Source organism: Clarias gariepinus, chromosome 18 (genome assembly GCF_024256425.1).
Source record: "Clarias gariepinus isolate MV-2021 ecotype Netherlands chromosome 18, CGAR_prim_01v2, whole genome shotgun sequence".
In the NCBI taxonomy this organism is placed as follows: domain Eukaryota; kingdom Metazoa; phylum Chordata; class Actinopteri; order Siluriformes; family Clariidae; genus Clarias; species Clarias gariepinus.
Window position 1 is genome coordinate 15,179,268 of NC_071117.1, and position 16,417 is coordinate 15,195,684.

The following is a 16,417-nucleotide window of genomic DNA, read 5'->3' on the forward strand; positions in this document are numbered from 1 at the left end:
TTCGTGGAACGTGTAGTCTGGTATATGGAGTGCACCTACCATGCAACTTGTAATACTTGGTCAGGGCCCCTTATTAATGAATTGCATCACATTGGAGGTGATCAGCCTTCGGCACTGCTTTTAAGCAGCCTTCACCTCGCCTGCATTCTGGGGTTGAGTTTTTCTCATCTTACTCTTGACAATAGTGCACAGATTCTCTGTAGGGTTCAGGTCTGCCGAATCAAGCCCAGTAATATCATAGTCAGCAAACAAGTAGGAATTTGTGTAGTCCTGCTGGAGAAGGAAATCAGCAGGACAAATGCATGAAGAGCTCTAAAACCTCCTGGCAGACAGCTGCATTAGATGCACTTTGGACTTGATAAAACACAGTGGACCAACACCAGCAGATGACATGGCACCTCAAATCATCACAGACTGTGGAAACTTAACACTGTACTTCAAGCAACTACTGAATCTGTGCCTCTTTCCTCCTTCTCCTGACTCTGGGACCTTGATACCCAAATGAAATGCAAATTTTACTTTTAACTAAAAATAAGATTTTGAACCAAGCAGTGGTTTCCTTTTCCAAGGTAAGGTCTTTTTGATGTTGTCTCTGGTTCAGGAGTGGGTTGATACTAAGGTACTAACAGCTGTAGCCCATTTGATGCACAGTGTGTCTGTGCGTGGTGACTCTTGATGCACCGACTCCAGCCTCACTCTATTCCTTGTAAAGATTTCTTAAGACCTTGATTCTTTGAATTTGCTTGACAGTTTTCCTAAGGCTATGGTCATCGATGTTGCTTGTGCATCTTTTAGTTCCACACGTTTCCCTTTCAGTCGACTGTCCATAAATAAGCTTCAATACAGCACCTTCTGTGGCTTACACTCCTTGTGGAGGGTGTTAATGGTCATCTTCTGGACAACTGTCAAATCAGCAGTCTTCCTCAGGCATGTACTGAACTAAACCAAGAGATATGTGTTATGTATAATGAATGTATAGTAATTAAATCAAAATTGAAATGAAATACTGATATTTTGAGATGTATTTTTTATGTTTATGAGCTATAATTGTCTAAAAATTTTTTTTTAATTTTACTTTAATTGTAATGAATCTATAACATATGAGTTTCACTTTTTGAATTAAATTACAAAAGAAAATGCATGTTTGATTCATACACACATTCATGTCTGGTTCTTCTTTCCTTCTGTTCTACATGCTAATGAAGTCTCAGCACTGACCCACAAAAGACACGCATCTCTCTCTATACTTTAGCACTTTACTATGATCTGAAATGACATAGCCGATTCTCTTTTGATAGTCAGTCTTCTGAGGAATGCTTATGCAAATCAAGGCTTTTAAATCAAGATGTCTTTTAAGTTTTAAGCTTCGAGCCATTCTATCAGAAACCCATGGCAGCATTTCTTATAAAATGCTCCACATTTGCTGTGCAGACTGAAACCTCCGGAGCCTCCGGCAAATGGAGGGATGAGTAGCTTAATCGGATTTGTCGAGTCAAGCTTTCTATTAAGGAGTCTTAAAACTGACTCAGTAATGCTTGGGCACTAAATGTAATATTAATAATAATATAAATCTTTTGACGGCTAAATGTCTCCTGCCATTTCAGAGGACAGTATTATGGACTTTATAATATTCAGTGTACATCTGTGAGATTCATTTATAATTAGACAAAGCAAATCATTGGCTAATCCTGAACAAGGTTAATTAGCCAGATTTTAGATTTATTTGATTTATTTAAGTTTCTGCAGTGAAGTTTGAACGTGTTACATGGCGCCCAGGTTTAAACCCATGTGAAACTAAAAGGTGCACAAGCAACATCGATGACTACAGTCTTAAGAAAACTATCAAGCAAAGTCAAGAATCAAGGCCTTGGGAGAGCTTTACCACAAGTGGCGTGAGGCTGGAGTCGGTGCACCAAGAGTCACCACACTGTGTAGAAAATGGGTGGCATAGAGGTTAACACTCCGGGATCAGGGTTCGATTCCCACCCTTAGGTCTGTATGCGTGGAGTTTGCATGTGCTTGGTGAGTTTTTCTCCAGGTACTCCAGTCTCCTACCACAGTTCCAAAACATGCCGATTAGCTTAATTTTTTATAACATATGATGGAATATGAAACGGTATCTCACCTGGGCCACACACAATGTCTATAGCCACTGCTTTCATTTCTGTTATTAACACCCTCTATGCTGACTTTCCTACCAATGCTGTTATGGTTATTCTGATAGCAGTAGCAAAGATTTTTGCTGGAAAAGATCGAAATCAATACAAGACATAACAAGATCGTTCAATTTCCGTTTTCAAATCGGGTTTCACACAGCTAAACTACTTTATATACACTTAACAGCTGACATACAGTAACCTTCGCTCTTTGGTTGTGTACGTCGCTAGCTAATTAGTAGGCAATGCGACCCAGTACATACCTGTAGTCTAAAGGAAGTTGACTGAGCAAAGCATTTGAGCGGTTGCTCCTGCAGTATTGTGCTTGCTGTAAGTCCATTACAAAGATGCTGTTTGCCCATGACTGCTGGAATAAGTGGATGACACAGCACAACACTTTCTAAAGTACCTTTTGACTGGAGAGAAAAAAAAAAAAAAGTTTTCTACCCATGAACAGAGGCAAACTTTCACGCCTCATGCCTCTATTTTACCCAGGCTGGGTTTGGGAAGTACAGATTTTTCTGATGTTTCTCTAAGAATTAAGATTACTGTATATTTATACTATTATTTATATTATACTATATACAGCTTTAACTGCTATGTGAACACCGCCTTCGGTTTCATTACACTCATTGTCTTGTAGTCACCAGTCTTTCTTTAAGCAGGGTTAGTGCCAAGTAATATGAAACAAAATCCAATGCTTGTTTATTTAAATACCACCAAGACAACAATAATGCTAATCACTTATTGTCTTATCGTCTACACCACTTTATCCTGTATACGAGGTCTTGGCCTATTTCATACTATGGGACGAAACCAGAGTACCAGGAGGAAACCCCATAAGATCATGCAAACTCCTTACACACAGACCCAAGGCAGGAATCGAACCCAGACCCTGGAGGTGCAAGACGACAGTGCCAACCACTAAACCACCATGCTGGGCAACTAGTTCCAACTTCATCTTATTACTCAGACATTAAATGTTTGTAGTTGTAAATGAATTTTTTTTCTACATGCTTTGTTATAGCTGTAACATCAAGATCCCTATTTACTGATTCCATTTAAACCTCATTAATAAATCTCAACCACAAATCTGGATTATGTAATGTCCAAACCCGGAATAAGCCAAATGGGACTGATTTGGCTGATGGAAACTTGCCCTGATAACCATCCTCCAATCTTAATGGCAAGCCTGGACCCTCAGCTTGACCCCTCAGTCACTGTTAGACATTAGTGTTTTTGAGTGCACACACAGAAATGTGGACAATGTTTCACGTCCATGCGAGCACCAAACTCCCCCATATCACTATCTTTCAATCACTGTCAGACCCAGCCACATTCAGTAAGACCTCAGAGCAACATATTGGATGTTCAACGCCAATCAGACGGCAAATTCAGTGTTTTCATGAACCATTAAGAATCATTTTAAGTCGTTAATAAAAGGGGCCGTCCGGCAGACAAAGAGAGAATAAAAGCCAAATGACTCATAAATAATCTCAGCAAATAACTGCAATTTCAGCCCTCATGGAGATTTCACAGCTGAGTGAACGCACACGCACACACACACACACACATCCACATCCACACACACATCCACACACGCTCCATTACCCATTTTCAATGGTAGCTTTGCTTAAATTTTATAGAGCTCTCAACATGGAGTTTCTAGAACTTGGTGCTTTTGTGCCCATTTTTAATTACCACCCTTAATCAGTCCCAAATCGAATTAATCTTAATTTAGGAAAAAAATGTTTAATTATAACCTTTACAACACAAACAGCCCCAAGGAGCATGTATAACAACAGAAGAATATAACTATGTTAATATCAACATGTTAATCAGTAGGTTAATGTATCAATTTTGTTTAATCTGAGTATTTTAGCATCTATTTATAATGTTTCACTGTTTGCATTCCTGAAGATCACATGTGCCAAAGCTTTACCTTTACTTCAGTTTAGAAAAATGATATTCACAAGTTTTTTAATGCCTGTTAAATTATTTATTATTATTATTACAAAAAAGAAATATTAAACTAAACCCTTGGTGGTGACGCTGTTGTACCTTTAGTTAAAGGACCTAGGGGTCATAATCATTTTAATTAAGAAATAACACTCTAGGGCATGCGGATATAGGAAAAACATCTACAACACATCACAAAACAAAATTATTATCCAACACATTATTTTCCTAAATCAGTACATGGCAAAGTCTTTTATTTTTCCTATACCACAATAATAGAACACATTTACTTATAAACACAAAAACAAATTATAAAATTAAAAAAAAAGGTCTAAAATCTTAAAAGCATTCTAAAATCCTTTCACATTTCTGTGTACAGAGTAACATTGGATGTAGCGTACAGTATTAATACAAACCATGCAGCTGGCATTACTCTCCATAATGCAGTCTAAGAAATTAATCAACACCTCCTGACCAATCAGGATCGAGCATTTAATAGCACTGAAGTAAAAACATATACAGATGCAGATTCTTACTGAAAACAGCAGCTGCATTAGTTCTAGTATTAAATAATCAACACCTGTTTCACCTCTTTTAATGAATTGTGTGTGTGAGGTTATTTAAGGTTCCCCTGTTTCTTCTCACGTGTTTTTGGTTTGGTCAGCATCTCTATAATAATATAGTCTCTATAATGACAGCTTAATGCTTCGACTCTGTTCTGTGCTCCTTACAAATCATGTGGGGAAAAAAATACAAAAAACTAAAACACCAAACAAACAAAAAACAGTGAGCAACATTAATGACAAGTCTTATACTATACTGCCCTCATCTGGATCTTATATTTCATTACAGTCTGCTTTTGTAATTGTACAGTTTAAATTATGGTTTAAAATTTTTTTTATAATTTGTATTATAAAAAGAGAATATTGCATTAAAATTAAGTTATTATAATCATTTGGAATATAGTCAGTATTAAAAGAAAGAAAAAAAAGGCTTTAATAATTAATCAAATAAGCTGTGAACTTGCCTAAAATCCCGAGCTCCAAAATTCATCAGCTCTGCTGCCACCATGCGTTCATTATGTGTTATTACAATACATTATAGAATCCATGTGACATGTTTATTAATAATAATAACAATTATAATAATAATAATAATTGACTTAATTAACCCCATGTGGTAATTTCTCAGACAAAAATATATATGTTTTGTATGTAACATAAAACCAGACCATTAAACAGTGCTATTATTAATACATCTACTGAATAAAGACATGTTTAGAGATCATGAAGCAAGTTTAATTTTTTTTGTTTTTGTTTTAGGTATTTTCAGCTTATATACCCTAAAGCTTTTATTTTTTTGAAAAACACATGTTTCTGAATATAACTCATGGACACTTACATGACAATGATGGTACGAGGAAATAAAATTTTAGAAGACTTTATTAACTGAGGCTCTGAACTTACGTGTTAATGTACCTGTATTTTTGTATTATATGTATAATATATATAAAATATAAAAAATATAAATATATATATATATATACAGTATATATATATATATATATATATATATATATATATATATATATAAACAAATACACAATTCATAAACTGGAGCATAATCAGCTAAAGAAATAATTCTCAAAATTCAAATCAAATCAAATTCAAATTTTATTTGTCACATACACAGTACGAAATGTAGTGAAATGCATTATACGACTGCCATTGACCCTAAAAGAGAGTTAAATTTTACAAATAAGAAATAAATATGAATAAAAGAAATACGATAGAAATTAAATTAAAAAATTAAATTAAACTAGGAAAAATAGAACTAAAAATAAAAATAGAAATGTGCTAGGAAAAAAATAGAACTAAAAATAAAAATAGAAATATGATGTACAAAATAGAAATATACTGTGCAAATTGAAATATACTGTACGGTGTGTGCAAATATGCATAGAACAAAGTGTCTTAGTGCAGAGGTTATTAAAGTGTCTTTGTGCACTGGTCCAGGATGTAAACGTAAAACTGTAAAATGTAGTGTAGTTGTGAAGGTAGGTGTGCAAAGTTATTAAAGTGTCTTTGTGCAATGGTCCAGGATGTAACGTACGACATGTAGTGTATATATGAAGGAAGGTGAGCGTGTAATTGTCCATAGTGTTCATGGATGTAAGAAGATTGATAGATTTGACCAATTATGAAAATATTGTGTAGTTCTGCATAGTGGTGTGGTTGTGGTTGAGAGACCTTATCGCCTGCGGGAAGAAGCTCCTCCTCAGTCTCTCTGTGTTGGCCTTCAAGGAGCGGAATCGCTTCCCAGACCGCAACAGAGTAAACAGTCCGTTACTGGCCTTGACTGGTGTTGGCAACTGTTTCTCTGGGGACTTGACAGTTCGATAGTTCATGACTGGAACTTCTTACAAGTCTACCTGGGTCTTCAATAACTACCTGGACTCCATATTAACATTAATTAACATCAGCTATTATAGCTGAACTGCCTCCCACCCTACACACTGTATAAATGCAGATCATTTACTGCTTTCTGTTTCACCCAAATGAGGATGGGTTCCCTGTTGAGTCTGGTTCCTCTCAAGGTTTCTTCCTATTACCATCTCAGGGAGTTTTTCCTTGCCACTGTCGCCCTCGGCTTGCTCACCAGGGACAAACTGACCATTTTGATTCATACAAATTCACATTTCATACGAACTTAAATAATTCTTTTGACTATGTAAAGCTGCTTTGCGGCAATGAAAATTGCTAAAAGCGCTATACAAATAAAATTGAATTGAATTGAATTGAATTGGGGTGGCTGAGGTCCTTCACGATCTTCCTGGCCTTGGTCAAGCACCGCTTGCTGTAAATCGATTGCAGGTCAGGGAGCTCGATGCGGATGATGCGCTCAGCTGATCGCACCACCCTCTGTAGAGCTCGTCTGTCCTGCATGGTGCTGTTCCCGAACCAGGTCGTGATATTTCCCGTCAGGATGCATTGATCCTCTAAGTCTCTTATAGAATAATAGAACAGCCAAACCAGTGAGGAAATATAAACAAACAGACAGATATAAAATCTGGGGCATTTATAAAGTCAAAGCTTTTTTATTGATAGGCAACCTTTTATTGTTTTTACATGCTTTTCATCATTTGTACTCATGCATGTACTGTAGGTTCTGATGTAAGTAACAAACAAAACATGTTGGCCCATGCTGTCACAGAAAATCAAACAACAATGGCACAGTATGATTTAAGTTTTATTAGACTACTAATTTATGTTATAAATATATATTAATGATACTTATTTTAACTTTTATTCCACTACACTCTACAGGAAATATCTGTACTTTCTACTTCACTACATTTCTGCATGACTTAAAGGTTACTATAAGATAATTTAAGCTTAGTATTTTTTTTGTTACTTACAGTAAGTAAATTTAAAAGAGTTGTACTTTTATTCAAGAAGAATGAGAAAGGAGAAATGTAAATACTTTGTGTACTTTGTCCACCAGTGCCATTAATAACATTTTTATGTCTCTAAAGTTGTAGACGCTAACAATTTCTTTAATTTAAAAAACATTTTCCCTGTTTATAGTTATTTAATGTCATGGAACATTTTTATATCATCATTTGCACTATAGCATCTATAAACAGTTGTTCCATATCCAACCATTCAGTTTTTCTTCAATCTCTTTAAAGCAGTGGCGGCTGGTGCAAAATTGTATTTTTTGGAAAGGGGGGTGAGTGTAAGCTTGGCCACGATCACTTGATTGCTGTTAAATTAGAAGATCAGGTCGGTCTGGTCCAATCTCTTCAACTTTTTTTATTTCTTCGTCCGATCGCCTTGTGAAGGGGTATTTTAGTAAAGAAATTACAAAAATTTCTCTTATATTTATCTGGATTTTACGTCAATTACTATTCAACACATTAACTAACAATCTATTGACCGTTAATAAGACTCGTTAAGAATGATCCAATCACATGAGCCCAAATATAAAAAAAAAAAATGTATTCGCTAAGAACAAAAGTGGGAGGGTTCCACGCGCACAGTGCCGCGCCCCAAGTTTGATTTAAAAAAATCCAATTAAAGCTCAGCCTCAAATCACATGCGTTTCAAAAATGTCGTTCGCCGGCGCTCTGCGTACACAAACACACATGAACATAATACAGTTTTTATTTATTTTTTTTATTGTAAATAAATTATATTAAGAAATACAGTAAAATATTGTGACTATATTGTGAATATTGTAATATTAAAATAAACAATTATGTTAAATAATTACATGTTAAAGTAGCATTCTTCTCTGCCAACAGTTTCCCAGTTTAAAAGTAGACTCAAGACGCATCTTTTTAATCTGGCATACGTGTAACTCATCCCATAACTTCATACTTCAGTACACCTATCCTGAATGGCAACTACGCTAATTCTCTTCATGTGTTCTGATCCCCTGCGAGGATCCTGAGGCATCCAGACCCCATCTGCCCTCTGCACCTGCTGATTCCCTGTGCTGAACTGGACTTCATGCTAATTTAAAGAACTTCTGTTATATTGAACTTTCACCCGCATGATGTTATATCATTTCTATCTGTTATCACCCAGATGAGGATGGGTTCCCTGTTGAGTCTGGTTCCTCTCAAGGTTTCTTCCTATTGCCATCTCAGGGAGTTTTTCCTTGCCACTGTCGCCTTCACCCTTGGCTCGCTTATCAGAGACATTTCATTCATCATTCATTCATTCATCTCATTATTATCTAGACAAATTTCTCTCACACATACTGTACATGCTAACATTTTCTTTTTTTTTATTTCTTTCATTTTTGTGAAGCTGCTTTGAGACAATGACCATTGTTAAAAGCGCTATATAAATAAAATTGAATTGAATGAGCTGTTATTATAAATCATTATAATAATACACTATAGAAGTGTGATAACACAAATGAAGCATTACACTGTCAAATAATTTTCTGCGTTTATTTATTACAAGCAATTTTACAGCTTTTTTGCTGTTATTAACTACAGAAAAGCTGGCAAAAATCCACATATATCTACAGATACCAATCTGTTAAAAACTGTATACAAAAAAGCCCCCCAAACTGTACAGTGACTCATATGACTACATATATACTGTAAAGTGTACAGTAGTCTACATACATTTTAAATATACAGTATAGACTTAGTTAAGAGCAACATCATACTTTGTGCTGACCAATTGAGGAAAAAAACAAAAGTAAAAGAAAGAATATATTTATTTTTTTTAAAAGCAAATAGACATTCGGTTAACATGAATAGGCTGGCGTTGATTTAGCCCCACTAGAGTAGTAAAGCCTTTACAATAGTATAGACATCTAGAATAGTATTTGGTCACACTTTCTGAACAGCAGCGAAAATGGACGCCAAAGTGTCTCCCCAGGTTCAGTGTGCGGCGTCCTCAAACAGTGCACGTCGACATGACTAATGCAAACTCAAAATCCTAAAGTGAGATCGTAGAAGGAGCAGAAGATTAAAGCTATTCCGCAACCTCTTCTGTTTACCGGGTTTGACGTCGCCGTCGTCTGCCGTATCTTCAATTTTGGTTGATAGAAAACAAATCTAATACCGTAAATCGAGTGGTACTTTTTAAACCTCTGAATACAAAAAATAGCAAAAAGCATTTTTTTTTCTTTTTCTTTTTTCAATACGATATACAAAATATTTATACATCTGTCAGTTCTACAGGATAAGATACAGTCTTTTAATAGAAACCAGTGTCTGGCGATTATCTAATTCCTGGCATAGAAAGAATTCCTACACAATACAGTGGCTTGTCGGAAAAGAAAAGAAAGAAAAATGCAAAAAGAGCAACACCAGTGTCTTCCCTCCTATAAAACATATCTGTGAAGGAGATTCGATCCTGCACTGCTTTCCTGAAGCTCACAAAAATGTGCACAGTTCACATCATTAGTATTATTGTTCACAACTACAGTATGACTTAGACAAAATAGCCGGATAACTATTGGTGGAAGATATAAATGACATAGTCAAATGAAATAACGCTGAATGGTGAGTGTTTCTTTCACTCCTCGTCAAACCAGACTTGTCCTTTAATACATTCAGAATCTTAAACATTTCTCAAAATAAAAAAAACAAACAGTGTCATAAATGAATAGAATTGAACATTTCCAGTAGTTTTAGTTTCCGTACATTAGTGGTTGTAAAAACAGACCCGTATAGTTGTAGCAACTAAGAATGGGACAACATTCAGAATGCAATTCGTTTGGTTTCAGGTTTTACAAGTGCTTTTGCAAATTCAGGAATGACAAATCAAAGCTGAGGAAAATGCATTATAATTTAAAAGTTTAAAAGTGAGTGTAAGTTCCAATCCCAGGACTTTCAGAGAGTCACTGGGGGTAAAAAAAAAACACAACAAAAACCTCTCTTAACTCTCAACCTGTCGTCAGTCCTACAGTATATAGAATGCTCATACAGTATATAATAAACTAGCAGAATGTAAAAAGATGCATGATTAGGCTTAGCAGCTACTGGTAACATGCAAACATCCAGACACTGATTAACTGATTATGTGCTTGACTTTAAATAATGAACGATGATTACATTCAGACACGTACTGTAGAACAGTGCAGCTATGGACCAGAAGCAAAGTCACTCATTCATGTTTCATTCATTAGTTCATTAATTCCTAAATTCATTCTATAACTGTAAACCTCATCGCTGACACACATTCATTTACAACATTTCCATTTAGGTGTAGAATCTCCCATAAATTAAATTTGACATTGGCGTTTCTTAATCTTAATGTTGTAAAGGATTTAATAATAATAATAATAATAATAATAATATTAATAATAATATATTTTATATGTATACAAGCAGCCATCGGGACTTCCCAACTCAGTGGACGTACATCAACCACAAGGCACCTACTCACAAGCAGCTAAAATGTTAAAAAAACAGAAATAAACACTATCTTAACATTGGTCACCATAGCAATCAATACATATCCGCTCAATACGTGTTTCTGTCTCTGTCTCTAATTCTGACATGGACAATGGTTAAAAGCTCAGAGATCAATAAACAGCCATGGAAATTTTTGGAAGCAAAGATGGTAAAAGACATCAAAAAGCGAGGAGAGAGGCTCTGACCCTGAAACGTCTGAGGATGCAAGTAAAGACTAAGACTGAGACAAAAAAAAAATAAAGAGGAGAACAAGGGAATGTAAAAGGAAATCTGACAAAGCAAACTGTCAAGACATATCCTATAATTATATTGCACTATAAGAACGATTAGGGCATGTGTTCCTTGAGCAACATGACACCAACTGTACATAAACCATTTATGACAACTGACATAAAGCTACAGAATATAATCGATCACTATTCCAAAAGCTGTTAAAAACTGCCTTCATCAGGTCAAGCAGATACAATCGCTATTGAGTTTTTTATACTGTTATACTATATATACAGTATATTCTTGTTTTAAGGTCATGACAGCTGACTCTGTAGCTCAGTGTACTGCTGTGATGTCAGACTGAACTACGACTAAGACCAGTGTTGCATAATCAATGTTAATACATACAGTAATACCATGGCAAGAAATAAGGTAGGTTTTTTTTCTGATAGTGTAATATACAAAAGGGGGAAAAGATGCTGATTTTCAATAGACTGTAAAAAGGTTTTTTATAATAACAAAAAATTTGCTGCATTCATTACATTTAGCGATTAAAACTTTCCTAGTGTCTAGATTTTAAGTGAAATTGATGCGGAGCAACTTGCCATCCTGCACCTGAACGCTCAGTACCGCTGATTTATAAAATGGTATTTGAGACAGAAAAGTTTATTTTTTAAAATATGGTATTAAAAGCTGCATTTATTTTATATTTCAATCAAAATGTTAAGAATTAAAAGTGAGATTTTCGAGTGGGGAAGGGATATAAGAAAGAGAATGATAATGGATAATGATTAATATCGAAAATATTGGATCATGACTGTCATGACTATTTACAGTAGCTGTCAATCATTTAAGATGCATTATTTGATCAAACTCATTCTTTGTGTTAATTGTTTAAAAAGATAACTCATAGCTTCATGTGGAGTTAAAAAAGAGATTAAAGGTTGCTGCCAGGTCTTTAATATATAATTTATTATACAACAGTTCGGACTGAGTGATGTGTTTGGATGAGGATCTTTCCACGAGAGGTGATAACGTACAGTAACTGCAGGTGGACATTTAACTATACTGTACTGTATGCATCACTCTGTGTCACAATCTTTGACTACATTAACGTTAATTACATTAACAAACCAGAGTGGATATTGTAAAGCGGAATACGTGGAAATGTAAAGAGAAACTTACTAGATTTAAATGACTGTCCACCACCTCTATGTGCCTTATTCTCTGCAGCTTTTGGCTACATAGTACCATCAATAATTTAAAACTACCATCACCCTTAATTGTTAATTCTGCTAACTGACGCTTGCTAACGGTCAGTCGCCAGCTCCGCCAGGCGTGGAACGATAAAGCAAAATAACTGCTTAAATAAACAAACAAATCATACTCTTATTAATTTGTGGAACTGTTGTATAAACGTCATATCTCAGTCGAGATCATGCTGAATATCAGCATGGATATAATCCCTTTAGCACTAAGCCACGAACGCATCACAACCATGCTGATATCCGGTACAACAGCACTCGTGCGATGTTGCTTAACTATGACTGGTATCCAAATATCCTGGTTGGTTTACATAAACCATATGTCTCTTAATCCAGGCGTTATCGGAACTCCATGAAGGTAAGATGCAGTAACGAGAGCAGACACCCGACAATTGGAATAAGCCTTATAACCGTTTATGTCAGCTGTCATAAGGGCCTTATTGACGTGTCAGGAAGCCTTAATCATCCTTAACCATTCAAATTGCACAGACAAAACACTACTCTATTATGGTCTATTCTACTTCTATTAACATTAACATCTATTTTGCGCTTAACAAAAAATGGTTTCTCTTCACTATGAGTCAAATGAATTAAAGGGATGTGATACACAGTGAACAGGAGACATCATCTGAGGTGTAGCCAATGAACTGGCTGATTTAGTGACACATCGAGAAAAGTGCATCGGGCAAACAGACAATGACTTTGAAAGGCGATCAGGTTGATGATCGGTTTAAAATGACACAATTAAGCCAGCTTTGCAAAACAAGGCTCCAAACTGTCAATACAAATGTTGGGTACAGCTATCCAAGGAAATATACAGTAGTAACGTGTGCTGCCAAGGGAATAAAAATAAATAAATCTTCTCAAAGAGTCTTGCATGGCTTAGCTGGCTGTAGCAGATGGTCAGGAGAACCACACCACTGCTATCCATCTCTCTGTACAGAACATCCCTGCTTTTACACTGATATATAACCAGCTTTTCCATTCATAAATCCAAACCGAAATATTTAGACTTTTCCAAAAAATATAGCAATATAGAGACATCTATATATACATACGTGACGTACAGTAGTATGGCAATAGAAGAAATAAAACTGATCTGCAATCAGTCTAAAAGGGAACTGTCTACCATCCAGCTGTCTGCTGGTGCAGCGTGTGAACTTAAGGCAGTGCGGTGGGATTCGTCTAATGCCGTCATGCGCCCGTTTCCCTGCTCCTTCAAATCAGTGTAAGGCAAGAACAACACTAGTTTACTTCGTTTATCTATTATGTTACAACCTTTGGTGTCTGGACCACAGTATGAAGCGTGGGAGATGGTACGGTGTTAAGGCAGAAGAACACAGAAGCTAAGGTAGATAGGTTGGGGGAAAGAAAAAAAAAAAAACCCAACAGAAAAGCATTTTAATGGGTAAAGGGAGAGAAAGTGTTGATAAATAAATAGCTGTAGCACATCTCTAATCACCTACACAAGACTAACAAGCTGCCATGACCACTCAGTTTTAGACTTTTTCTAGCAATAGAGTTGAAATAATAACTCGTCAATCATACAAGAGATACTTGAGTGGTGCGGTCATATTACAAATGATAAAGCTGTGACAGTCCAGTTCTGTCTCACAAACGCATACAAAAACAAGCACACACACACACACACACACCCACACCTATGGCATTCTTAACGAGCTCTATCTAATGGAGTAAAGATGCAACAATGGCTGAATTCCAGCCACTTACAATTCAACATAACGGCGCCTTTACGGAGTGTTCCTCAAAAACAGATGCCAGTTTGTTCTAAGGAAAAAAACATAAAAGAAGAAAAAAAAACAAGAAGGGAAGGGAAGAAAATTCGAGAGAAAAGGGGAGAAAACAAGCGTCAGGATCTGTTTACCGATCATGCAACTAAGTTTTAAACGTCATACACGCTTCAGTGGACCTGTACACTTGCACATTCACAAAAAACAAACGATCAATCAGCCAATCACGCGGCAGCACAGATGTGCGTAACACCATTCAGATACAAGTCAAGAACCTTGAAAGAACATCAGCCAGACCAGTTTGAGATGACAAGGTTATGGAATTACAAACATGGTGAGCAGAAAAGCACAACTTTCCAAACTCCAGCATGGATGTGGCGAGGACCACATCAGGTTTCACTCCTGTCTGACCGAATCAGGAATCTGACGCTACAGCGGGTGAAGGTCATCCAAAAAAATAATAATTATAATAATAGGCCTGGTATTTTTCACGTGATCAACCACGTGAGTGGCTGATTGGACAACTGTATGAATGAGCAGGCGTACAGGTGCTCCTAATAAAGTAGTCGGTGAGTGTATATCTCCACATTCACATCATTTCCATCAAGTGGAAAAGCTGTATGCTGTATTATAGCTGCTCAGTGCCAGGACATTAGTTTTAAGTCATTTTCACATGGAAGGTGTGATTCAGGGTAACACACAAGCACATACACAAGGGAATCAGGGCCCCTTAACACAGCACTTTGAACACTCCCAAAAATCTGCTGCCCAATTTGGGCAGGTCTCTGAACCACAAACACACACCCAGCCTCGTTGCTGTGTGCTGCCTTGGCGAAGTATGTACTTTAAAAAGCCTTTAACGGTTTTAATTTCAGGATCAGTCTGCGCTAAGGTGTGCAAGTCTTTAACTTTAGCTTAGACTTTCATTTCAGATGGAAGTTTCACGCCCGGGCGCGGAGTAGGCGTACGGCATCCCGGACAGCCTGGGGTTTCCCCCAAAACGGAAGAAAGGGCGGAAAGTGCAGTAGTCGGGGCCACCCCCCCAGCGGGTGTACATCACTTTTTTACGAGGGGAGGAGTCAGACCTGTGATGGGCGTGGCTATGAGCATCATCGTCGCCTCGTTTGTGTCCAGTTGGGGTGTGGGTAGAAGACAGAGGGGTGAACTCCGACAGCTGACCCTTGTAGAGTTTTTCTGCGTTCTGCAAAAAGAAAAAGAAAAAAGAAAAGGAGGGAACAAGCAGACAAAAGACAACAACAAAAAAAGAGAGATGTATAAGAGATATGATACAGAGTGCTCACATACAGTACAGTACGAATGCAACATGCACAGGCAATGATAGTGACAAACAAACACAATAGTATTTACAAGACCAAGTTGAACCAAAATCACCCACAAGCCCCAAATACTGCAAACAGCCTGCAAATTTCATGGTGCAAAAAAAAAAAAAAAAGGAAAAAAAGAGCCCAAAATACACATCATGCACTGATGAAAATCAGTAAGGGTCAATTAAACAGTCCTAGAAGGTACCGATATGAATATAACAATCAGTGCTCAAACCATTAGGATTGGTTACATTTTGGTTAGAACACTCTATCTGAGGAAAGATGCCGTGATTGGCTGGTGACAATGTGAGTGAACGGTGAGACAAATGAATGGCTGCGCCCAAATGTGGGATTCAAAATGATTGAACAAACTATTTTCTCCGGAGTTACCATTGTCTTTTGACTCTGGCAATACGACAGAACATGATTTAGAATTAATCAGGGAAAAGAAGCCATATGGAGGCACAGTAGCATAGTGGTTGTGGTTGCATGTTCTCCTTGTGCTTGGTGGGTTTCCGTTGGGTTCTCTGGTTTCCTCCCACAGTCTAGACATGCAGAGTAGGCTAGTTGGCGGGGGCATTGCCCATAGTGTGTGAATGTCCAGCCACAGTTGTACAAATGGGAATCAATACAATGGCCACCATTGGCCTCCATGGTCCCTTGTTGGACTATAGAGGTTCCTAGATGGATGAATGGAAAAGAAGCCATATACTGTAACCACCCTTTACTTACTATAAGAAGTTACTGTCAATACATGTACATAAATCAGTCAGGCAACTGGACATCTTTTTCTGTATCCTGAATA

At 36.8% G+C, this 16,417-nt stretch overlaps 1 protein-coding gene across 3 annotated transcripts in view; it reads right to left on the bottom strand.

Moving 5' to 3' along the window:
* Positions 1 to 9,064: 9,064 nt before the first annotated feature.
* atp11a (ATPase phospholipid transporting 11A) overlaps positions 9,065 to 16,417 on the bottom strand; it is a 94,026-nt gene continuing 86,673 nt past the window's right edge. For 2 of the 3 annotated variants that reach the window (XM_053476820.1, XM_053476819.1), the window contains one exon: positions 9,065 to 15,488. In XM_053476820.1, coding sequence (XP_053332795.1) covers positions 15,216 to 15,488 — 273 coding nt within the window. In that variant the 3' untranslated portion in view covers positions 9,065 to 15,215. The remainder of the gene's footprint in view (positions 15,489 to 16,417) is intronic. The other variant, XM_053476821.1, reaches the window with a different exon arrangement.